This window comes from Theropithecus gelada, chromosome 18 (genome assembly GCF_003255815.1).
Source record: "Theropithecus gelada isolate Dixy chromosome 18, Tgel_1.0, whole genome shotgun sequence".
Taxonomy (NCBI): domain Eukaryota; kingdom Metazoa; phylum Chordata; class Mammalia; order Primates; family Cercopithecidae; genus Theropithecus; species Theropithecus gelada.
The window spans coordinates 55,776,483-55,801,337 of record NC_037686.1 but is presented as its reverse complement, the minus strand read 5'-3'; the positions used below and the strand labels follow the sequence as shown (position 1 = coordinate 55,801,337).

At 47.6% G+C, this 24,855-nt stretch overlaps 1 protein-coding gene across 1 annotated transcript in view; it reads right to left on the bottom strand.

Annotated features, from left to right (window-relative positions):
• Positions 1–15,107: 15,107 nt before the first annotated feature.
• The window catches only part of PHLPP1 (PH domain and leucine rich repeat protein phosphatase 1), a 269,089-nt gene continuing 259,341 nt past the window's right edge, over positions 15,108–24,855 (bottom strand). Inside the window, exons 15-17 of the mRNA XM_025365542.1 lie at positions 22,747–22,941; positions 19,863–20,091; positions 15,108–17,257 (exon numbers count right to left, since the gene is read on the bottom strand). Coding sequence (XP_025221327.1) covers positions 16,088–17,257; positions 19,863–20,091; positions 22,747–22,941 — 1,594 coding nt within the window. The 3' untranslated portion in view covers positions 15,108–16,087. The remainder of the gene's footprint in view (positions 17,258–19,862; positions 20,092–22,746; positions 22,942–24,855) is intronic.

Genomic DNA, 24,855 nt, shown 5'->3' with positions numbered 1-24,855 from the left:
TCTACCTCCTGCTCCAACTGTTCATAACCTCTAATCAAGATAATAGCAAAGGGGGCCGGGCACGGTGGCTCACACCTGCAATCCCAGCACTTTGGGAGGCCAAGGTGGGGCGGGGGTGCAGATCACTTGAGGCTAGTTCAAGACCAGCCTGGCTAATATGACAAAACCCCGTCTCTACTAAAAATACAAAAATGAGCTGGGCATGGTGGTGCATACCTGTAATCCCATCTACTCAGGAGACTGAGAGGCAAGAATCGCTTGAACCCCAGAGAGAGAAGTTGCAGTGAGCTGCGATTGTGCCACTGCACTCTAGCCTGGGTGACAGAGTGAGACTATGTTTCAAAAAAAGAAAAAAGATAATGGCAAAGATGTTTATGAGTCTGTTTTCACACTGCTATGAAGAAATACCCTAGACTGGATAATTTATAAAGAAAACAGGTTTAACTGACTCACAGTTCCACATGGCTGGGGAAGCCTCAAGAAACTTACAATCACGGCAGAAGGCACCACCTCCCATGGCAGCAAGAGCGAGAATAAGCGCCAGCAGGGGAAAAGCCAGACGCTTATAAAACTATCAGATCTCGTGAGAACTCACTCACTATCACGAGAACAGCACTGGGGAAATCACCCCTGTGATTCAATTACCTCCACCTGGTCCCTCCCATGACAGGTGAGGATTATGAGAATTACAAATCAACATGAGATTTTGAGTGGGAACACAGTTGAACCCTATCAATGTTCAATGAAGTGTTATTTACAATAGCAAAAAGCTGAAAACCATATAAATGCATTATTAATACGCTTGAATACATAGCAATTCTGTTAGGTGAATTTGGGAATATTAAGAATTTTTAAGAAAAAGGGAAGATGCACAACGAAATTTCAAAAAGGATATAAAATACAGCATAATCACAATTATTTTAAAATGGTGCTTAGCAAAAAAGCTGGACAGGCGCGGTGGCTCAGGCCTGGAATCCCAGCACTTTGGGAGGCCAAGACGGGTGGATCCGGAGGTCAGGAGATCGAGACCATCCTAGCTAACATGGTGAAAGCCTGTCTCAACTAAAAATACAAAAAACTAGCCGGACGTGGTGGCGGGCGCCTGTAGTCCCAGCTACTCGGGAGGCTGAGGCAGGAGAATGGCGGGAACCCGGGAGGCGGAGCTTGCAGTGAGCCGAGATTGCACCACTGCACTCCAGCTTGGGTGACAGAGCAAGATTCCATCTCAAAAAAAAAAAGAAAGAAAGAAAGAAAAAAAAAGCTGGACAAAAATTAAACAATGGTAATAGGTTTATCTCTAGACTCAGGTCAGGAGCCGTCTTTTTTCTTCCTGAATGTTTCTATCTTTTCCAGCTTTTCTGTGTGCATTATTTTATAGTTGGGAAAAAGCACTCTTGGTTATATTTTTAAATGTGTCTGTAGCTTCTGGGGCAAATAAGGCTTTGTTCCATTTCCAGTGCCTGTGTAAAGATGGCTAGTCATATCTGGTGCTAAAGAAGAAGGGTGCCAATGAAAAAGAATGGGGTCACGTTGTTCACAAAGCTGATGCATTCTTTTATACATACAATTATGCTGGAAGCTTGTAATGTGCCAGGCACAGAGGGAGCCCCTGAGATAAGTTAGTAAGGCAAGGTCACGCTCCCAAGAATCTTACAAGATGAGGAGTGCCCACTTAAAATCCTGAAATGAAAAAAAAAAAAAAATTTCCAAAGATTTAAACAAACAATCTTGACCAAATGTAGAACAAGTGATAACCTAAATGGGGTCCCAAATAGTTTTCCAAAACCTGTTCACTACCTTCTAGAGGGCTGGCTGTGAATCCCCGGCTTCCCTTTCAAATCCGCTCCCAGGAAGGGAATGGAAGATATTGCAACCTCCCCAAATATGGTTTGTGCTCAAGCCTCACCTCCGGGTCACATTTCCTCTTTCTATTGAAAGGCAGTTCCCCCCCATAAACTGCGCCGTGTTTAACAGGTCTTACCTTCCACGGTAATGAACTGGAGACCTCTCCAAGCATGCTCTGTAATCTGAATTGTGACATCTTGGATCCTCCCCAACATACAGAGCAATCTCCCTCCCACTTGCTCTCCTGGAGAGTCTCCTTTTCCCTGGACTTCACTGGGACAGTGATGCCATAATTCCGTCACTAGCAAAAGATCTAGACACACACACACACACAGACACACACACACAGACACACACACCACTAAAGCCCTCTTTCTTTTCATTTTAAGCTAAATTTTGCCAAGTCACATCCATCTAGAATGAAAAGGTCCCAAACTACCCAAAGTGCTGGCTTCCTCAGCACTGAAGCAGACAGTTCTGTGCAGCGTGCAGCAGACGGCTGCTCTCCTCTCCCTAAACTCAAGCTCCGGGGGATGAACCTAAGGGTGGCCATCCCTGGGGCTGTGCCCTGGGGAACAGTGGTGTCTTGAAAGCATGAGTAACAGGGCTGGAAACGACTCCAAGTCCCTGCATCCAAAGCTCCCTTCACAGATAAAGGTGCATGAGTTTAAGGGGGTTGCCCAAATTCCCACTGTTGGGGTCACAGTGACAAAGGCTCTCTCCTTTGACCAAACTTGAGTCAGGCTGCCAAGTCCTCTTTCTGACAAATCCCTGACCTTGGCCCATTTAGTCCAGTTTTAGCAAGAATGCAGGCAGGCAAGTTTAGCAGCAAATGTTTCGCCCTTGTTCTGACCACTCCTGATGTTTGATCAAATTCCTCCTCCCCACCCTGTAGGGCAGATGCACCTAACAGCAACAACTCAAGCACACCCTGAGAATGCCTCAATGGTCTTAAGGAATGTGTGTTCGCAGTTCTGAGCTAAGGAATCCAGGAGTGGCCGCCCGGAGATTCACTCATCTCTGAAGGATGTCCAGCCCCCTGGCCCATCCCTTGGAATGGCAGGCGGTACAGGGGATTAAGGCCCTTTGTTTTGGGTTAAAGGAAGGTTGCTAGGTGGAGGTTGCCAGGTAGAGGTTGCTAAGTGAAAAAGGAATATAACCTGCATGCTTCTTACACATGAGAGCCATCTTCCTGTCCAGCTTGGGGCTCCTGGACAGCCCTGTATGTGAGTCCCCAGTAAACCCTATGTCTCCTTAACTGGCTTCAGGTCTGTTCCTCAGCCTCTTGGACATGGCACCATCCCTACTGGAGTTAACAGGGGTTCTGCACGACAACTCTCAATTTTTTTTACTTTGGGAGACAGGATCTTGCCTTGTAACCCACGGTGGAGTGCAGTGTCGTGATCATGGCTCACTGCAGCCTCAACCTCCTGGGCTCAAGTACCGCGCCCAGCTTTTTTTTTTTTTTTTTTTTTTTTTTGCGAGGGGCGCAGGAGGGTAGAGACGGGGTCTCACTTTTTTGCCCAGGCTGGTCTCAAACGCCTGGCCTCAAGTGATCCTTGATTACAAAGTACTGGGATTACAGGCGTGAGACCCCGTGCCGGCTCAGTCCTGACATCTTATCACCTGGCCTGCCTTCGGCAAGAATTCTGTCGTGTCGTTGGCCAGAATCCCCTGTATTCCTGATGTTTCCTCTTAACTTTCCATCCGCTCATCTGCAGCCCGGCTGCCAGGTTAGAAATCCCTATTTCTCCTCGTATTCAGAGCATCGTGTTCACTAATGTTCCCTGGCCTTGGCCTCCATCTCACACAATCTTCCCCTGCATCACTGAGCTCCAGCCACGCCACCCTCCCCGGGGCCCCTGAGCGCGCCCAGTTTGCAGCCAGGAGGACCTCCCTGCATGGCCTCAGGCCGGGAGGATGAACTGCGCACGCGCAGCCCGCCTTCCCTCCTTCGGGAGCCCGGGCCCCCTGCAGGGGGCGCTCTCTGGCTGTGGGGGCAAGTCTGACTGAATCAGGCTGGCAGTCATTAGCCCACTCACAGGGCGCAGCCTCCATGGCCAGCCTTAAGACACACACGCAATCTTGTCGCCCTCTTCTGATTATTTCTCTGCCCTGTTCTGCTCTTGGTCGGATGCTGGGGCGAGGAGAGAGGGACGCTCTTTTTTGGCCCACTCCCCCAGAGCGTCCCGGCCCTTGCTTCCTGGCCCTTACAGAGGTCACTGCAGTCGCCTCTGCTTGAAATTCCTTCCCTTCCTCCAGATCCTCATCTGACTTCTTTTCAGCCAGGTCTTAGGTCGGATATCACTCTCGATCACTTAGCCTCTTCTATTTCCTTCATATCTTTTTTTGCAATCTGAAATATAATCGTGTTAATTTTAAAAAGTGTATTTATTCCTGGTCCATCTTCTCCATCGGGAGGCGCTGCCTGAAGCCATTGGCCTTCTCTGACCTCCTTCCCACTAACCTTAGGGGCTGGAATGGTGTCTGGAATAGAGGAGGTGCTTAGTGGGTCGGTTCTCCGTGCTGAAAGTAGGCGAACAGCCAAAATAAATATCCCACCCTTACCCACCTCCCCAGGAGACACATTAGAGGGCTCCTGCTGGCTCAAAAGAAAAGGTGGATAGACACTAACAACAGGGACAGGCCCCGAGGAAACTAGGCCGCCCCTCCACGCACAGACCCTCCTGTGGGCACGCCCCACCGGGGCACAAGGGGCTGGCAGTGTTCTGGTGCCATGCTCTTCGTTCAGTGTGCACTGGCAGCCCAGGAGCACCGGCCACCTGAGGACAGCCCCCAGGGCAAGCCAGGGACCAAAACAAACAGAAACAGAGACAATTCAAAGAGCAAAACCCAAAACACCTATTCCAGTTAATATCCTCATACAGGAAAGACAGGATGCTAGGAAAAAAGATTCAGAGAACTGTAAAAAGCACTTGGAAATTAAAATATGATAGAAGAGATTTTTAAAGTGATTTGGAAGATAAAGTAAGGTTATCTCTCAGAAAGACAAAAGGGACATAAAGATAAGAAAGCTTGAGGATTATCCATAGTAGTCCAGTGTGAGCTATAAATATCTCGATAGGACAGGGGTTGATAAACTTTTTCTGTAAATGGCCAGATAGTAAATATTTTAGACATTGTGGGACAGACACTGTGGGCCTTACAGCCTCTGTCCCAGCTACTCAGTTCTGCCACTGTAACACAAAAGCAGCTGTAGAGAACATGTAAATAATAAAGTTTTGTTGGAACACAACACATAGTTGTGCAGGTAAAGTTTTACCGAAACACAATCATTGTATCAGTCTCAGACTCATCAGTGGAAGCAGGAAGCAGTGCTGTGAAATTTTTGAAGGAAAAGAGTTCCAGCCAGAATTCTATGCTCAACCACACATCCGTCAAGTGTTATGGAGAAACAAAGATATCTTCAGACAGATAGGGGCTCATGAAATTGACTTCCTACGCATATTTTCTAAGGAAGTTACTGGAGATTGTTTCCTGGTAAAATGAAGGGGTACACCAAGAAAGAATAAAATACAAATGCAGGAACAGGTGATCCAGTAAAGGAGATGGGCAAAGAAAATTCCCAGGAAGTGAGAAGGGAAGCACAAGGATGACAGCTTAGTAGCAATCCTGGGGAGGAAAAGGCTAGACTGGACAGGGAGACAGAGGTGCCAGAGGGATGTCACTAACAAAAAGAGGAATAATCCATCCAGGCGTGGTAGCTCACACCTGTAATCCCAGCACTTTGGGAGGCGAGACGGGCGGATCACCTGAAGTCAGGAGCTCGAGACCAGTCTGGCCAACATGATAAAACCCCATCTCTACCAAAAATACAGAAATTAGCCGGGCATAATGCCATGTGCCTATAATCCCAGCTATTCGGGAGGCTGAAGCACGAGAATCTCTTGAACCTGGGAGGGGGAGATTGCAGTGAGCCGAGATTGTGCCACTGCATCCAGCCAGGGTGACAGCGTGAGACTCCATCTTAAAAAAAAAAAAGAAGAAAGAAAGAAAAAGAGGAATAATTTAATTCATAGATTATTGAATGTGTTTGAACATATTTATACTTCTGATGGAGAGGTCAGGGGATAAGTGAAAATTACATAGAAAATCAAGAGAGCAAAAACAAACAAAAAAACAAAAAAACAGGCAAGTATTAACTCCAAAACAAATAAAAACCTGTACAGAAAAGGAGATAGAATCAAAATGCACTACCTGGCTCAGCCACGGATATTTACCTATTCACAATGATACAAACACTGATTATTGATCTAACAAAATATGACTTAACAATGTCAGGAGGACAGGAGAAAAGGATGTGTGTGCATGGGACGAGGCGGGTGAGAGCACAAAATCCTCATAGAGGGAAGGTAATAAGCACGAAAACAAAAAAATGAAGAGCTGGTGATCAAAACCTTTCTGGTTGGGGTGAACTGCACAAGAACAGCTGAAAGAGGCTGCCCTGGAGGACTGGGAGCCAGGGAGGACGAGAGAGGGAGGGAGGGAGAGATGCTTCTCTTTCCAGGCACACTCAACTATTGGGCTTTAAAAACAATTTACATGTATACTTTGATGTAGATAAAAGTGAATGATAAAAAAGAAGAGACAGAGCAGCAGCACTGGAGGAAAAACTGCAAACAAGTAGCAGCATGAAGGAGATGCTCCCGTGGGACCCGTGCACGCTTTGGGACAGCAGGAGCAGGGCATGGTGGGGGTGACAGGGCGAGCAGCCAACTTGGTGGGTGTCAGACCTTCAGGGCTGAAATCCTCAAAGTCCTGGGGGAACTGGGACAAGTTGGGTGCCCTGGCTGGGGAGAGTGCTGATGGTGGGAAGGTGGCCAGGTAGATTAGTCTGTTCTCTCACTGTTTTCAAGAAATACCTGAGACTGGGTACTTTATAAAGAAAAGAGCTTTCTTTGGCTCACGGTTTTGCAGGCTGTATGGGAAGCATAGTGGCTTCTGCTTCTGGGGAGGTCTCAAGAAACAGTTACGGTGGAAGGCAAAGGGGAAGCAGGTGCGTCTTACATGGCCAGAGCAGGAAAATAAAGAGGGGGAAAGTGCTACACACTTAAACGACCAGCTCTCACCACAGCCCACTCCCTGACTTTCATGAGAACAGCACCAGGGGATGGTGCTATGAGAACTGCGCCCCCAGGATCCAGTCACCCCTCACCAGGCCCCACCTCCAACACACAGGATTACAATTCCGCATGAGATTTGCTGGGGACACAGATGCAAACCATATTACCCAGGGTCAAATTGGGGTAGTCTTTTATGCTATACTGAAGATTTGCATTTTTACTTGGATGTGAGAAGCAGCAACTCAGAGATTTAGGCGGGAGAAAAACATGATGGGATCAGTGTTTTAGGAAGGTTTCTTGGGCAGTCATGTGGAGGACAAGACCTGAGGGAAAAGAAAGAAAAGCGACAGAGGCTTGGAGAAGCACCAGGAATCTGTTCCAAAACCCTGGGAGATAACTGAGCATCCCAATAAAACCCATAGTAAATGTAGGGGAGAGATGAGATGAGGCACTCATGGGGGTGTTTGGGAAGTAGAGTTGACAGGACTTGGCGACAGATGATGGGGAGGTGGGGATGAAGCGGGTGGAGCCTGGAGGCTGGCCAGTGGTGTGGGGGCCGCTTCCCAGCACCAACCTTGCTGGAGGCGAGGGGCTCTGTGTCCCTGGGTTTGTGGTGCCCAAGGGGAGGGGAGTGTCCAGAAGGAAGATGGGCCTGGCTACAGCCGTGGGAGTGACCCAGTGGCCCAGGAAGCACCGCTAATGTGAAGCGGAGGTGAAGGGAAGGGCTCCCTAGCTCTTCAGGGTCAGGCAGGGAGAGCCTGGAAAATGAGGCGTCGAAGCAGCAGCTCCAAGTCAGACCAAAGGTCAAACAAAAGCTGGTGAAACAAGAGGGATGGGACAGGCCCACGCCGCTGCCAAAGGCTGAAACAGGTCCCTGAAGTCCCTGAAGGCGTCAGTGTCTATGGGGAGACCACAGCGGTGGCTGAAGGAGCGCACGGCAAAGCCTGGAGAGCCGCGGGCGGGGACGGTGCCTGCCTGAGAAGCGGGAAGTGGGAAGAGCTAGGCCGGACTAAGGTACATGTGAGAAGGTTTTATTTTTATTTTTGTAAACGAGATGAATCCTGCACTAATTACAGGTTGCAGAAGTGTCAGAAAGAGGCAGGGGGAGGTAGTCAGAGGATGAACACTTTCTCTGAGACAGGGGAGTGCAGGGAAGGGCAGGGCCTCTGTTTCCTCGAAGGAGGCTTGAGAACAGGGGTGTAAATGGTGCCTGTGAGGTGTGGAAGGGACAAGTGCAAGGGTGGCTGAGCAGCCCTGGGACTCAGTGGGGACTGAGGCTGGAAGTCTGTGGACAGCACCCACCTCCATGGCCCTAGGCAGAAGAAGACGGCAGAAGCCTGGGCCCATATCAAGGATAAGCCCCTGGAGATCCTAAGGCTGCTTCTAGCAAAAGCATGGCTAAAGTGGAGGCCACTCAGACTCCCGGAAGGGCTTGCTCAGCCCCAGGTGTCCTCCATCCCGTCTTCACTTAACATGCCAGGGCCTTCTGCCCCCATTGCTAATGGGCATGTGGCCCGTTCTCAGGGTGCTAGAAAGGGGGGTGCACAGAGCAGGGTAATGGTTCCTGCAGCAGAGGCAGCCAGGAGGCAAGTGTGCTGGATGGGAAGGAGGGACGGCCGACGGTATCCACCTTCCCCACGCGTGTCCGACTGAAAGTTGATCAAAATCAAACCTGCTCATTCAAGAAAAGCAGCTGGGAAATGGTTTCCATGGTGTTCGGTGCACAGCACACAGCAGCATTGGCCCTGTTCCCCCTCAGTGCCCCGAGTTGGAGTCTTAGTGACTGTAAGTGCAGCGCAGGGCCGCTCTTATCTGCTCCTGTGTCGTGGGCACTCCGCACACGTGGAGGGGGCTCATTCTCTGCAGAGCCTCTTGGGCGCCGCGCGATGGCTAAGGGTGCTCTGCCCAAGATCGAGCCTGTCTGGGTGGCAGGGAGGAGCAGCTCGCGGGATGTGGACACTTGCCCTTCTTCGTTCACTGGTGATGGGAAGTATTATCCTTCAGAAGGCCAGCAGACGGGAGAGCCTGGAGGTCACCGCTGGACAGTAAGAACTTCCTACTGAGCCGGTTCTCAGAGGTCACACTGCAGGGCTGGGGTTTGGAGGCCCTTTGGAGCTCAGGGTTGGCCATTAGCAGTATGTGCGGGGTTTGGCCCTCCCCACCCCACTCTCTCACTCCACTGTGTTTGTTGGTTCAAAGTCTCCCCAGTACACTGTCATCTTTTAAACTGTGGTTTTATTATCCATCTCTGGGAGCCTCTCCCACTGCATTCTGCCCAGAGTGTGTGCTCCACTTATTCATGGAGGTGCTCACCAGTTTAGGAAGGGGCACCAAGGAGCCTCTATCTTTGGAGCGCCAGCAGGAGTAAACATAATAGCAACTCAGCAGAACGGCACGGTGTATATTCTGCCTAGAAATGGGTCTGAGGTCAACTCTTGAGAAGGCCTCTGCTGTGTGATGCTGAGGCTAGAACAGAATGGAAAGGAAACAGCCCTCTCCTCTCTGGTCAACCTGCTGTTCTTGGCCATGTCCATCCACTGTCCTTTCTCTCCCCCCATGCCCCATCGTCCTTTAGGAAATGTCCCAGGAATAGTGACAGAATACACACCCAACACACCGGAATCTAAGGAATATAACAACATGTAAATTTGAAAACTGGAGGACTCACAAAACTTTACATCCTTATTTGCAAACGACACACACAGGCGATATTGTGACGCATGTCTGCTGACGTTTTGAGGGAAAAAATCCTAATGGGCTTAACTTGTGAGGGATGGTGGTTTCAGTATATTGCTGTTCGTAAGGAAGAAGTATGACTTGTGGTTTGTAGAGTGTGCAGTGATGTGACACATTTAAAGAAGCCATTTTTAACCATCTGAAATGCTCTAGGAGGAGGCATATTTGAGTAGTTCTTAAACAGTATTATAGATCATAAGGCAAATAAAAGACATTTACTTTTTGTGCTTGATTTATTCCTGGCTTACAGGGCAATTTCTATTAGTGAAAACTAGTTTAAGAACCTTTGAATGTTAATTGTGGAGCAGTTTTCTTGAAAACTCAGAAAAGCAAATAACTTATAAATGAGTTCAAGAAAAGTCAACATCTGGAGGTGTAGCATTTGGGAAAACCATCTTCGTTGCCATTTCAACTTTCTCTCAATAGGTAAGATTGGTAATTAGGGGAAAGTGCCAGCTTACCAGAATGGAATAAGACCTAAGAAACCGAATGACAAGAAAGTACTTGTGATTTCAGTGCAGGCAGTTTTCCTTCCTTGTCCTTAGAAAAGCGGAGGAATGACAATCAGAGTAATTCCAGTCACGAGCAGATGGAAGAAAATTCTCCAAGTGTTCTGTTGCCTCCCCCTCTGAACAGGATAGAAGAACACTGTGTTTCTGACTGCGCATAAAATGAAGGGACTAATGAACCGAAGTTCGAGAAATGCCGTGCTTGTTAATGGGTACTCACATCAGCGCTGGGGACAGCATAGCCTCCTGCTTTCTATCACACACCCCAGAAAACGGACGGCCGTCTTGGGGACCCATCTGCCCATTTCCTTGGCAGTGTTCAACCTTAGTTTTCCAGAAGGAACAGGACAATGTAGGGGGCCTCCACACTGGCTTCTGCCATTCGTGTGGGCTTTAGGCCATCCTTATGCTGGCTCACACCCTCATGAGGTTAGTACAGCCACCTCCACACCAAGCCATTTTCTCAAGGCCCCGTGCTGGTGAGGCACAGTCACGCAAGGTAACCAGCTCTTTACTGGTGTTTCCTAAACACGCTGAATGAACGGACACAGTGAAGCAGGTGGGTGTGAGCGGTGGCGTGTGCTTTCCATCACCAGCCCAAAGCTTTGTCTGCTGGATGTGATTCCTACATTCATTTACTGAGCAGAGCAATAGATTCGCTGTACTAGGTCGGAACTTTGTTGTAATTTTGGTGCTGAGTGGGGTGAGGCTTAGGGGGAAAAAAAACCACCTTAGAGCCGTCTTTCAAATACACAGCAATAAGAATCAGTTCACAACAGATAAATGACGATAGTGAAATAAGAGTTTCCATAGACTAGTTTGTACAGTGTGAGTCAGAGATGCACTGAAAGGAAAATGAAATGCAACAAACGAGAGAAGCCCATTTTCTCCATCATTACCAGTGCTTTTCCTTCTGTAACAACTTCAATAATGCCTTAAGAGTTTCCCATTTTTAAAAAGGTACTTTTTTCTTTTTTTTTAAAGAGACGGGGGGGCTTGCTGTGTTGTCCGGGCTGGCCTTGAACTCGTGGGCTCAAGTGATCCTCCAGCCTCAGACTCCCGAGTCGCCGGGACTAACTTCAGGCCCACAGTACCGTATCTGGCTTAAAAAGGTGCTTTTGCTGCATGCCCCATTATTTTCTTTCAGACCCCCCTTAGTTCCTTCATTTGTAGCAATGACAATATTTACATGTATTTAGTATTTAGCATTTAAATTACTTCAAATACATGACCTAATTTGATTGCTGGAGAGTTAGGTTAGGCAGATACCAGAAATCCACACTTTATAGAAATTCTATCTGTTTTTAGGATGAGTTCACGTCCTTTGCAGGGACATGGATAAAGCTAGAAACCATCATTCTGAGCAAACTGTCACAAGGACAGAAAACCAAACACCTCATGTTCTCACTCAGAGATGGGAATTGAACAATGAGAACACTTGGACACAGGGTGGGGAACATCACACACCAGGGTCCATTGTGGGGTGGGGGGCAGGGGGAGGGACAGCATTAGGGGAAATACCTAATGTAAATGACGAGTTAATGGGTGCAGCACACCAACATGGCACATGTATACATATGCAACAAACCTGCACATTGTGCACATGTACCCTAGAACTTAAAGTATAATAATAATAAGAAGAATTTTGTGTGTGTGTGTGACAGAGTCTCTATCACCCAGGCTGGAATGCAGTGGCGTGATCTCGGCTCATTGTAACCTCCACCTTCTGGGTTCAAGCAACTCTCCAGCCTCAGCCTCCTGAGTAGCTGGAATTACAGGCATGCACCACTGCACCTGGCTAATTTTTGTATTTTTAGTAGAGACGGGATTTCAGTATGTTGGCCAGACTGGTCTCGAACTCCTGACCTCAGGTGATCCACCTGCCTCGGCCTCCCTAAGTGCTGGGATTACAGGCATGAGCCACCGTGCCCGGCCTGAAATTCTATCTTCTGATACCATGTCAGGAATGAACTCAAAATACCCTTTGATGAATGTTCACATGATCAAATGGAATTCTTCTCTCCCCTGCAGTGCCAGTGGTGAGGGGACTCTCAGGTGTTATCCTATGAGGTCCAAAACATGTTAACAGATGCTTTGTGTTTCGCTTTTTTTAACCGTGGAGAAAGGGGAATTGGAAATTAGATGGATGTTGAAGACAGACTTCTCTCCCAGCAAAACTATATGATTCTGGTTATACATCTTAATATTTCTGCATGTCGATTTCCTGAGGAAAATCAGGCTCATCACAGGAACCAGCTGTCATCACTTCTACTGTCTTAAAAGGCGGAAACAAAAGCGGAAACACAGCTTCTCTGCTATACTTGCCAGTGGTATAGGAGACTGCTATCATGTGTTTAGGAAAATACAGTGATAAGAAACTTAAACACTTTGTTTCTTCTGGGAAAGTGAAGAAAGGATAAAGAAGAATGAAGCCCATTTCCACCCAAAGTCTAAGCTTACCAGCAGGTGGTGCTGTGACAAAAGCAATCAAGAGAAACCAAGGCAGGCAGGTGGGGTTTCTGGGCCCCAGAGATTGGCTCTGCTACCTCTCATCAAAGCCAGTGTTCAGGAGCGGGAGCAAAGGGCAGGAAGCTTGAGGGCAGCACAGGGTGGGCAGCACGCACTGGATCCAACACCAAACAGTTTCAAGGGTCCTTGATCGGGGGCTCTTCTCCTGGCAAGGCTCACCAGAGCTCTCCCCTTTCGCTTTCATTTCTTCCTTTCTCTCCCCTCAAAAGCCCTTTCCTAATTACCTGGATTTCCAGCAGGAAGCAGGGAATAGAGCAGGCGGGGATGCCCTTCTCCTTAGCACTTACCCTGCAGACACTGTGGCTTCAGGGATCTTCAAATATTAAGGACTTTAATATTCAGAAAACACTTTCAGTTGTATAAGCAGTTCTACATATACTATTAGATGGTATCTGGATAAACAGAAATGCAAAGAAACTCCTCAGAAATAACTGAGGCAGCTCCCATGCAAGAGCATGGAGACCTATCAGTAAGTCTGTGCCACTTTGGTCACTCATCATGTGCTCGACTGAATTAGCTTTTTATCTAAATGCCCTACTTACCCCAAGCCTCCAAAGGGCAGAGTCTCACTCCATATCTCCAAGGTGCCTTACATGTAGTATGTGCACAATGAGACCGTAAGAGACAATAAACCCAGCAGCAAGCACAACTAAACCGGAGGACTCAGGAAAAGAGCAATTCCAAGTCTCATACCCCTTTCTCCTGCAGCAGACACAGAAGTTAGGAAATGAGGCGTCCCTGCATCACAGCTTCTGGGTACCAGGGGCTGCCCCGGCCAGAGTTGCTGTGGGGCCGATTTTAGAATCTGGAAGCGACTGCTGCCTCCGTGGACCACGCTGAGCCGGTTCTGACCGCTCTGGAAGTGAGCTGTAGTGGAAGAGATCCACATACACGGCCTGGGTCTGCTCCAGCCACGGGGACAGGTGAACCTTGCCCAGAGGTGGATTTAAGAACTGAGGAAGTCAGAGAACCAGCCCAGACCTGCAGGACCTAAGGCATTGGTGTGAAAGCTTGGAGTTGTCCACATCTGCTTCAACCCAGTGGGGCAGCCCCAGGGAGAAGGCAAGGGGCTGGCAAGTGAACCAGGGCAGGGGTCCCGAGGTGGTTCAGCTTCCAGTCTCAGCCAGAGTGCTCCGCCTGCACTGGGGAGTCAGCTCCCTTGGTCCCTGGGTCCCTCACTGGGCCGAGATGAGACAATTCTCTTCCATGGCCTCAGTGGTTTCCAAAGAGCACTGTGTGCAAGTAGCCTGACATGGAAGTGAAGTACGGCCATTATGAAGACAAAGTCCACCCAGTGGCCTCCTAGAGGGGGATGCAGAGCCCACCACCGAGTCTACTAGTTAAGAAATAAGAACTACCCTGTCACTGAACTAGCCAGGTCCCACCCAAGGGCGGACCTAAAGAAGGAAGCCAGGTCTACATAGGAAGGTGGTCCATGTGAAATGAAGACCAACAGTATCTTCCACACACGGTTCCCAAGTGCAGGGTGGGGGCGAGGTGAGGGCGGAGGCCCACTGTCTGTAAATGCGGTTGAGTAGTAGCTGGGAATACTGGCTTTCTAAGGATACGCCACTGCACCTACATGATTCCTGCTGGTGGTGGAGGGCAAGCCAACCAGCTCGACTGACCCTGTCCCAGTAAGAGGCAGCTTAACCCGCTTATGTGAGCTATAGGCCCCCGGAAAACTGAAAACCATCTTGGCTTCGTGAGAGTAAAGTTGTCCAGGGATCGCCTCTATCTGTACAACCTCTGTCTGTCCCCCTTCTCACATCTTCCCTAAGAAGTACCCAAACATCTTACCCTAAGTCATAAGAAGAAATAGAAAAGCTGTAAGATCAGGCCTGGCACGGTGGCTCACACCTGTAATCCCAGCACTTTGGGGAGGCTGAGGTAGGCGGATCACTTGAGGTTAGGAGTATGAGATTGGCCTGGCCAACATGGTGAAACCCTATCTTTACTAAAAATATGAAAATTAGCTGGGCGTGGTGGTGTGTGCCTGTAATGCCAAGTATTCAGGAGGCTGAAGCAGGAGAATCACTTGAACCCGGAAGGCGGAGGCTGCAGTGGGCAGAGAACACACCACTGCGCTACAGCCTGGGAGACAGAGTGAGACTCCATTTCAAAAAGAAAAAGAGAAAGAAAAAGAAAAAGAAAAAGGAAAAGGAAAAGAAAGAAAAGAGAAAAGAAAAGAAAAGAAAAGCTATAAGATCAGCTAATTATACTGTTTACCATTCAGTTAATTTCACATTTCATTCAATGTAGGTTAACGGATGTTTTTCTCTTTAAAAAAAAATCAGAAATATCTGATGACCCCAATATTCCATCCATTCTTTCCAAACCCAAGCTAGTGTGACTGTCTCCAAGACACATCTGGCTGCTCCAAGTAAAAGCAGATACTTGTAAATACTTGTAAATTTCATATTTATTATAACAAAAATTATGACATGTCCATTTGTGCATTCTGCTTGAGTGTAACTCTGGGTATGTAAATGGCCTAATGGGGCACTATACAGCCATGCTGATTGTGGCAGCAGTAAGGAACACAGTTAAAAATTGTCTGTCAAAGTGGAGAGGCTGGGACAGGGAGGAAAACGGGTTTAGGGCCTTTGGGTGCAGGCTCTTGTGTGGTGGCCTAAGATCCACTTCCTCTGGACAGAAATGCTGCAGCTGCTCAGCCTCCTCATTCAGTGAAGTGAGGGTGAGTTGGGAGGCAGGCAGGCTCCTCAGAGGGGAGGGGAAGGGGAAACGTCAGTTACTTGGGCTGTGTCCTCACGCCAAGACTACAAAACATCGTAAGCCTCACTATACAACACTGAGCTATTTACAATAGAAATTCTCAATCGCTGTTCTCTCAGAGAAAATTAGTGAATCCCAGTGACTTAAGTCACCTGACAGAGTAAAGCAACTCCTAGGAGTTAGTCTCCATATTCTACAAATGTCTATTATTTTCAAGACCAAAAAAAAAAATCCTTTTCCCCCCAAAGAAATACAGAATTACAATATTATTAAATCATTTAGCAACGGCAGCCTGCCCTGCCTTCCAAACAAACAAAACAAAAAGCCATTTTAAAAAATAGCACATTATCATTAACTGTTTCTCTGTAATATATTAAACCTTTTGCTCTTTGTCTTTACATATCTGATATGTTAGGGGGAGAAGTTAACAAATGTAAATCATATTGGTAAAGCATCACTAGAAGAAAGTGGTGATTATTTTAAAAAATAACCCAAAGAAAGAGAACCTACAGATTAGCTGCGACGACAGGTTGGGAACAGTGTCCGGGGGAAGGACGTGGAGTAAAACCCCTGGTTTAATGTGAGCCTGAGAGACTCTTGCAACTTGGTATTTTGTGGTTAGTTTATTTGTTAAATAGTTCGGCTGGGTCATAGTGGCGTGTCGTAATAATCTGGCAGCTGGTCCAGTTGGTAGTGCCGAGGCAGCTGCGGCTGGAGCTGAGGTGGCGGTGGTGGCTGCTGCTGCTGCTGTTGCTCCTGGTGATGCTTCATGATTTCTTTGACCTCCTCTTCCAGCTCCGGGGGTATGATAAACTGATCATCGGGATCTGGCTGAGCCGGGGCAGCAAAATAGCCTCCAGGCTTTCGAAGAGGTGCATCTGTAGCCACCTCTATCATATTGTGGCTCCTTTCCTGGGGCGCAACAGAACCATTGGCCCTCCGGCGCCCAATGGTCCCAACGGCAGAGAAGTCTGCCTTCCTGGGCAGACCCGGCTCATCCTCGTTGGCGCTGATGACAATGCCCTCATCGCTGGCCTCTGCTGGCACCTGAAGCAGGTGCTGCTGTTTCTCCTTCTCCTTGGCCCGGCTGCAGTGGATGTCCACCTCCACCTCCACCCGGCTGCCATTGGTGAAGACGCCCTCGATGGGCTCCTCATCGTCACTGTCAAGGCCGTTGTCGGAGAAGGCGCTAGAGAACGTGGCGCTGGACAGCTGGCGCTGGAAGGAGTTGGACAGACAGACGGGGTGGAGCATGCAGCGCTGCTCACTGGGGTAGGCAGGGCTGTTCTCGCTTAGGGCTCCGGGTGGGGGCTCATCGGAGGCTGTGGACCCCACCTCGCTGCTCATCTCGGAAGTGGAGAGCTCACTGCTGATCTCGGAAGCCATGCCGCTGCTGGAGGACGGCACGCCCAGCCCGTCTGAGGGCCGATCCTTGATCACCATGTTCACTGAGGGAGGGAAGATGCCAGGGCTGGGTGGTGGCACGGCCCCACCGGCGCTGAGCTCGCAGCAGCAGAAGCTGTCCTCAGTGACACTGAGCTGCACCACCACAGCGCTGATGCTGTCGTGGCAGCCGTAGCTCTGGGCCAGGGTACACAGCTTCTTGGCGGCAGCCAGGGCGTCAGGAACATTGCGCACGGCCTCCACGGCCTCCTCGAGGGACAGGCTATCCCACAACCCCTTACTGCCTAGGATGAAGAACTCATCCTGGGGGGTCAGGAGCACGGACTGCACGTGGGGGCGAGGCACCACACTGGGGTGGAGGAAGGTGTAGCCCAGGATGCGCGTGGACTCAGTCACCCCGTTCACCTTGCCATCCTGGAAGAACAAGGGTTTGCAGACAGACAGTTAATACAGAGCACCTGTGGCAACTGTGCAGGTTCCCTGCGGGTCCTTCGACTGTCTCAACTGTAGGACCACAAAGAAGTGCTGTGTGGCCCACAGAAGAAAGAAGGGCTCACTCTCTAGTGAGCAGTTAATGTGCACCTGTCATCAGAAACGCCAGGTAGTAGGCCTGGGCAGGTAAGGAGCAGTAGGGACAAAAGGAAAAGATTTTGGTTATGTGTGTTACTGGGACCCCATTCACACTAGGTCACAAGTCCTGCTGTTTATCTAAAGCAAGCCATCATCTAGCCTTACACACAGCAAGCATAGCTGGCCAGCTCCTCCTATAAAGGTGGGTTTACATCTTCCCTCCCTCAGTGAACATGGTGATCAAGGATCGGCCCTCAGACGGGCTGGGCGTAGGAAGACTCTGAGGTAGGAAGAGTCTTTCTGATAGAAGCCAGTCCTGAGCAAAGATACACGAGGCAGGCATATATCAAGACAATGCTCCTGAATCTTCCATTGCTCTCCATGATCACAAGTGGCAGTAGTGTCTAAAAGTCCAGAGAGGACTTGAAAGTACTTAAGAGGTGGAGAAAACCTTGGCATGACTAGGTGGGTAAGAATGCTCCTGTCAGGAGAACAGATGCTAAAGAAGAAATGCCAATTCTTACAACTTCCTCGAACTTGATTTCCTGTTGACCAATGGAGAAGGCAAGATCTGCTGGCTTTAGTTCAGCTGTGTGGATGCTATTTAAATCAATTACCAAAGTGCCAGACCACTTGCCAATAAAAAGATTTTTTTTTCCATGTGTACCTGCTTTGTTCTTTATTCTTCAAATTTTGAGATTCTAAGGTCCATGACATATCTCTACATGCCCTAGTTTTAACACCTCTTTCCAGGAAAGGCTTCATTACAACAAATCCCTGTCTGGGATGAGCAAGTGTTTCTTCCAGAGAACATCCATTTCCTTTCCAGTCCTACCACTTTCCTTTATTTGGGATTTGGCAAGGTGCCTGCTTGTCCTAGGGATGTCTTTCCCAGCTTCTCACACAACTTTGCCACACCACACTTAGAAGCAGATAAGCATTCCTATTAGTACAATTAGTAAGATGGGCTTCAAGCACAACCTTAAACTGCCTTGATTCTACTGACATAATCTGTCCCCAAAGCATGGAATTTGGCAGAAACTGTTCTTGCTGTTCTGCCCATCCCTTTAGATTTCTCTCCATCAGAACCAAGGGTTTTGTGATTCACGCGCACTGAAGCTGCCAACATGGGCTCCAGGAGTTCTGCTCCATTCGCTAATTCATCAAGGTGTTGGTCATTTGCCCTGTGCCTGAAAAAATGACATGGGCAGACAGCAGTGACCTGCAGATAAACATCTACCTTCAAGAAGTTTCCAGTCTTACACTGTTGATAAAACCCACAGAACCACGTACAGTTTGAGGTGGACTCTGGTGAAAGCTTATAGTCCAGTAGAGAAAAAAGACCGATTCCACATAGGCTTTGATGAGGGCCTTAAGAAAGAAACAGAAACACTCAAGCTATACATGGGATTCTGTGCAAATGAGTCTGTGTGAATTTGTTCTCTGTCTATTCTTGGAGCAGAGAGGATGAACATGGATGGCAGACACTGTGTTAGGGAGCAGAAGACAGTCTAATGTGGACAGAATGCACTGAATTCAACTTTAGTTCAACACTATGCCAAACACAATTGAAGGTAAATGATTTCAGCGGCCTACATGAATCATGGTTTGCACGTCAGACTTCTCTTGTTTTCCGTGCCTCGCCTCTTCCCCGCTTTTGTTTGCATTGCTTAATACTCAACAATGAGGTTTTGTTTTGTATTTTACTTCTCTACCTTGAGATACGTCCTCCAAACACACACACCACAGTCCGTGCTGTGGGGACTGCCCTGTGCATTGTGGGGTGTTGAGCGGCATTGTCCTAGCAGTGCTGTAGGATGCTCAGTGGCCTCAATCCACTGCATGCCAATTGCACTCTCCGCCCCAACTGTGATGACCAAAAATGTCTCCATATGCTGCCAAACGTCTTGTGGGGAAGCAAACTGCCCCTAGCTGAGAACTGCTCACTGTGTACTCAAATGGGACCTGAGACATGAACCAAAATAACAACGACTTACACTTATATAGACCTTCATAGTTTACAAGTCGTACCAACCTTGTAAGATAGGACAGATGCATGATTATTCCCACTTTACAGATGAGAAAACTGAGGCTTAGAGAGGTTTAAAGGTTATAGCCTGCAAGTGGCAGAGCTAAGACATGAAAACTAGTAGTGTGATGTCAGGGGTAGAGCCCTCAACCACCAAAGCAGCCCTCTGTAGAGTGGCTGCAAACATGGAATGGGATCGTGCCCACGAAGCACGTAGCACAGTGCCTGATGCAGAGAGGCAACTGACAAGCATACGTCATAATGTAAGACATTTGCTTTGTGATACTATGGGTTTGGAATTCTAATGTCGAACCAACTTCAAAAAGTGTTCTTTGAAGGCAAATGCTCCCTAGCTAGTTTCTGCTATGATCTGGTCTCCTCTCCTCTCCACCATCCTGGGGAAAAGCCCTCTTTTCTCACCTCAGTGATAATGGCCTTGTGCTGTTTAATCCTCTTCAGCTCTTCTTCACAGCTCATGATGTAAGATCTGGACAGAGGCAGTGGCTTTCCATTTCGACAGAGAACTGTTTGGCACTTGCCCACGTTAGCAGAGGTCAAGGTGAAGGATCCTCCTGGGTCCACAGGGTCATGCTTGATATGACAAAGGACAGCGGCACCACCAAGCTTCTGCCCAGCAGTTCCAAGTTTCCTGGAATACGAAGAGAGGGGGTGACACTCAAACACAGTCCATCAGTGCCAGTTCTGCAAATTCAACATGAAGACTGCACCACTGGACAGGGCCAGGAAGGAGACCTCTGGGGATTCCACTCCACTTCCTTCATCAAAGCACACACTGCTCCGCCTCTTTGATGAAAAGAGCCCCGGAATCTGACACCACACACATCCACACAGAGAGGCTCACAACTGGGAGACAGTATCACTGTACCATTAAAAGCCACAGGTGCTGCTCTGGAAGGCAGATGCCCCTGGGCTGCTGTATACAGCCTGTTACCCTCGTCAACCACACTGCCCTATCAGCACACTCCAAAGACAGCAGGAAAATGACTTCTCTCTCTATCTGCTTCTCTAAATTCCCTCTGTCCACAGGAGAGGAACATTGAAAAAACCATGCACATAAGAGCAGGTATAAACACCCTACCCCACTGGCAGGCACACGTCAGAAAAACCTGACAACCCTCTCCCCCTTATAAGGATGTTTGTTGGTAGGAGCCTTTAAGTATTGGAGTGTTCATGTTCCTGCCCTATATAGTAAAAACTTTCTGGCCCAGTACCCTCTATTCTAGAAAACTCATAGAAAGGACATTCTAGTAATCGAATACCAAGTGCTTGTGATTTATCTTTTTAATCATGACAATTAATCCACAGACTTATCAAATATAGGAAGCACCTGCAAATTCTGAAAATCAAAAATCAAAAACCCCTCTTACAAAGCTACTTGTTCTGGCAGATTATCAAGGGAGAGAAACGGCAGAGAGGGACAAAAGACCATTATTGCTCCCATGGCCTCATGAACTCCTATGGCAAGCCCCACAAATGGTAACACCGCCCAGGCCCCTGCTGTTCCTGAGTGGCACAGGAGCAAGAAAAAGTTAAGAAAAACAGCCTCCTGTTTTACAAGGCCAGACCCTAAGGTACTGTCTGCTACTATCACATGTGTAAGGTAAGCAACTGGCAAGAGGAGCAATGGAAACCAGGGCTGCCTACTTGCATGCATTAGGAAATCCTGCACAAAGACCAGTTCCCCTAAGGACCCAAAGCTCACCACACAACCCATACCCTCTTAACAGATAGGGAAAATAAGAGAAACACAAAAGGCCCTGGAGAAGGGCCGACAGTTTAGGCTCCTAAACTCCAACTTTCAGGTATTTGGCTCTAGACCTTTCCAAGGCAGCTCCATTTTCTCCCTTTCCTAGGCACAGTGATTCGTAAAAAGTATGGCAAGTAATCCAAGATTGGGGTTCTCAGTGTTTAATTCTTACCCAGTGCTTGAGGGTGCATAAAAAGCAGACCTCTTGGGGGTTGTGAAGGGATGTGTTTGTGCTTTGGTCTGTGTGCACATGTGTATGTGTGTGCATATGATACATGCTAGATGTTTTTCTAGAACAAAAGGGTGGTAAAACCAGGAAAGCTGATGTGCCTGCTAGTTAGAACATCCTCTGGAGTCTTACAACCCGAGGTCAGGTCCTGGCTGCACTACATACTAGCCCGTAGGCACTGTGCTTCACCTCTCTGTACATCACTTTCAGTAACATTACTCCGCTAACTGGTAACAATTTATGACACATAAGGTAAAATTTAGAACAATGACTGGTACATATTAAGGGCTTGCTGGATATTAGTCATTATTGTTCAATTGCTAATTGTACATGCTCACTGAGAATCTGAAAGTCAGAGGTGACTGTAGCAGCAAGAACCACCCCAGGCTTGCCTCCACCAAGCTCTCTGAGAGGAACCATTTGAGACACAGGTATCACTGTAAATGCTGCTCTGAACACTCCTCCCCAGACACTTCTTCTACCCCCTTAACAAAGCTACTTGCTCTGGCAGAGTATCAAGGGAGAGAAAGAACAGATAAGGACAAAAGACCATGACTGCTATCATGACCTCAAGTACCAGTACGCTGATCACTCCTGGGTCCCACATGAGCGAGTCTGCAATACAATATTTATAGACAGGCAATTCCATTATCACCTAGAAAGCCATGAAGGTGATAAGAATGAACAATTCTTTGAATGAGGGAATCCTCACTCATCTAAGAGTTACAAACAATATACCACAATTTCTATAGCAACCTAAAACTCTGCTGCTGGTGGAAACTCCAGGCTATGGCCTAGGATTCTGCCAGTAACACTGTCTTGAACATTTAATAAAGGGGAAAACAAAATATAAAGAATGATTTAACTCCTGAGCTAAAATCTGACCATCTTGATTTAACAAAGGTTTGCACTACCTCAAACCAGTGATAGTATTTCATAAGGGCCAAGAAACTAGGATAGAAACGGTCCATTTCAAAGAGAGGTCCCCACACCAGAAAGTCTAAAAAGCCTCCAGAGCTCACATGATTTGGGAGGAAAAATGGCATTGCAAACAATCTGATGAAAATCTGCAATCAATAAAGGCCAGTAAGGTCCAGTTCTCAGAGAAACTAATTCCTTGTCATTGTCGGAGCCTTCCACAAAGTTATATGAACATCAGTATGTCTCAAACTGGAGCACCATTCCTGATGCCTGGGCAACACCAAACTTGCCTGAATGCATCTTGGTACTCATAGTCAAAACACAGAGGATAAACACTCAAAGAGCAAAAAAACATACAGCAGGTAAGCAGGAACTCTGAGTTTTACCTTTGCATGACAATGAATGTATTGACCATGTATTCTTCTTCATTTTTTGTTTTTTGCAGCTCTTCAGCCAAAATGTCACTCATGGTGCACTGGAGAAGGTAGGGCACCTCCACATTCCGGTCTCCATCAAACACACCGTAGAGGGCTTCGCGGTTGTCACAGAAGTTATTCACCGACAGGGCTGCGACACACAACCTGCAAGGCAACCACACTTCTGTGCTGAGTCCACTCATCCTCCTGCTCCAGGCCCAGCCCAGTGCTTATTTATTTCAAGATTTCCCTATCTCAGTTTTGTCTCTTTCTTCGTGACTCCAGACAGATTAAGGGCAGGTAAACTGACTCCAGCTAATTTCTATCAGCAAATTTTGATTAGCAGAGAAGGATGAGCACAAATTATGCTTCACACATGCCTTCCTACGTGCTTCTCTTCTGATGAGTTTATTTTTAAATGTCAGTGACAGAAGGGGAAAAAGAGTCATGGGAAATAAGAGATTAGGATCCGTATCTATGCATTCATTCAATAAGCAGTTATTAAGGAGAATCTCCACATCCAGCCAAAATAGACAATGAAAACACTGGGAAAAATAGATGAAACCTATATGAAAAGCATGCACAAATATAGAAAAAGCCTCAAATGACTTTACAAAAGTTATTTTTATTTTTATTTTTTTGAGACAGGGTCTCCCTCTATCACCGAGGCTGGAGTGCAGTAGTGTGATCTCAGCTCACTGCAGTCGACACTTCTAGGGTTCAAGCGATTCTCCCACCTTAGCCTCCTGAGTAGCTAGGACTACAGGAGTACGCCACCACGCCCAGCTAATTTTTGTATTTTTAGTAGAGATGGGATTTCACCATGTTGGTCACGCTGATCTCCAACTCCTGAGCTTAAGCAATCTGCCAGCCTCAGCCTCCCAAAGTGCTGGGATTACAGGTGTGAGCCACTATGCCCAGTCTTCAAATAACTTTTTTAAAAGGCAGAAAAAACAAACAAACAAACCCCAACTGGACAGTAAGAGCACAGGTCAGTGATCCTGGAGACAGCCTGCTTCCCGTCCAGCTTTCTCCTGGGGAAGTGTCCAGGCTGCAGCACAGGGAGGAAGACCAGGTGAAGGCTGTGGTCTGTGCATTGAGGAGATAGAGCTGGGGGCTGAAGGAGGACAGGGTGACCAGAGTCTCCAGTCAGTGCACTGGAGGAGGACAGTGGTTCCCCACACCTGTGGAAAATTTGGAGACTTTCTCCACCCCAAACTCAAAAGAATCAAACTGTTTCCAACTAACTGTGTCCCAGAAACTATCCAAAATGAAACAGAGAGAAAAAAAAAAGACTGGAAAAAAAAAATAAGGCCAGGATATTAGTGAGTGGCAGGACAACTTCAAACAGCCTAATATACTACAGGGAATTGGAGTCTTCAAAAGAAGAGACAGAAAACACTTTTGAGGAGTTGATGGCTGAAAACATTTCAAATATGAAGAAAATTATAAACCTACAGATACTGCAAGCAAGAGAAACATGAAAAAGACTTAACTGAGACACATCAAAATCAAATTGCTAGAAACCAGGAACAAAGGCGGGAGGTAGAGTGGGGAAACCAGGATGCACCCAACAGCAGGCTTCTCCCTGGAAACCTGGTAGGAGACAGTGGAGTAACACCTTGAAGGTACCAATGGAAAACAACTAGAAAACAACCTAGATTTCTAAGCCAGTACAAACAGCTATGAAAAGTTAAGGGGAAATAAAGACATTTCCAGATGCACAAATAAAAGTATTTACCACCAGCAGGCTGGCACTAAAGAAATGGAAAAGGAAATCCTTAAGGTAGAAGAAAATGATCCCAGATGGAAATCCGGACCTGTTCAAAAGAATGAAGCACAATGATGATGATGAAGCACGACGATAATGACAGCCAGGTGAGTCAACAGAAACATTTCCTTATGTTTTTTTTAAATTTTTTTTTTTTTGAGATGGAGTCTCACTCTGTCACCCAGGCTGGAGTGCAGTGGTGTGATCTTGGTTCACTGCAATCTCTGCCTCCCGGGTTCAAGTGATTCTCCTGCCTCAGCCTCCCGAGTAGCTGGGATTACAGGCACTCGCCACCATGCCCAGCTAAT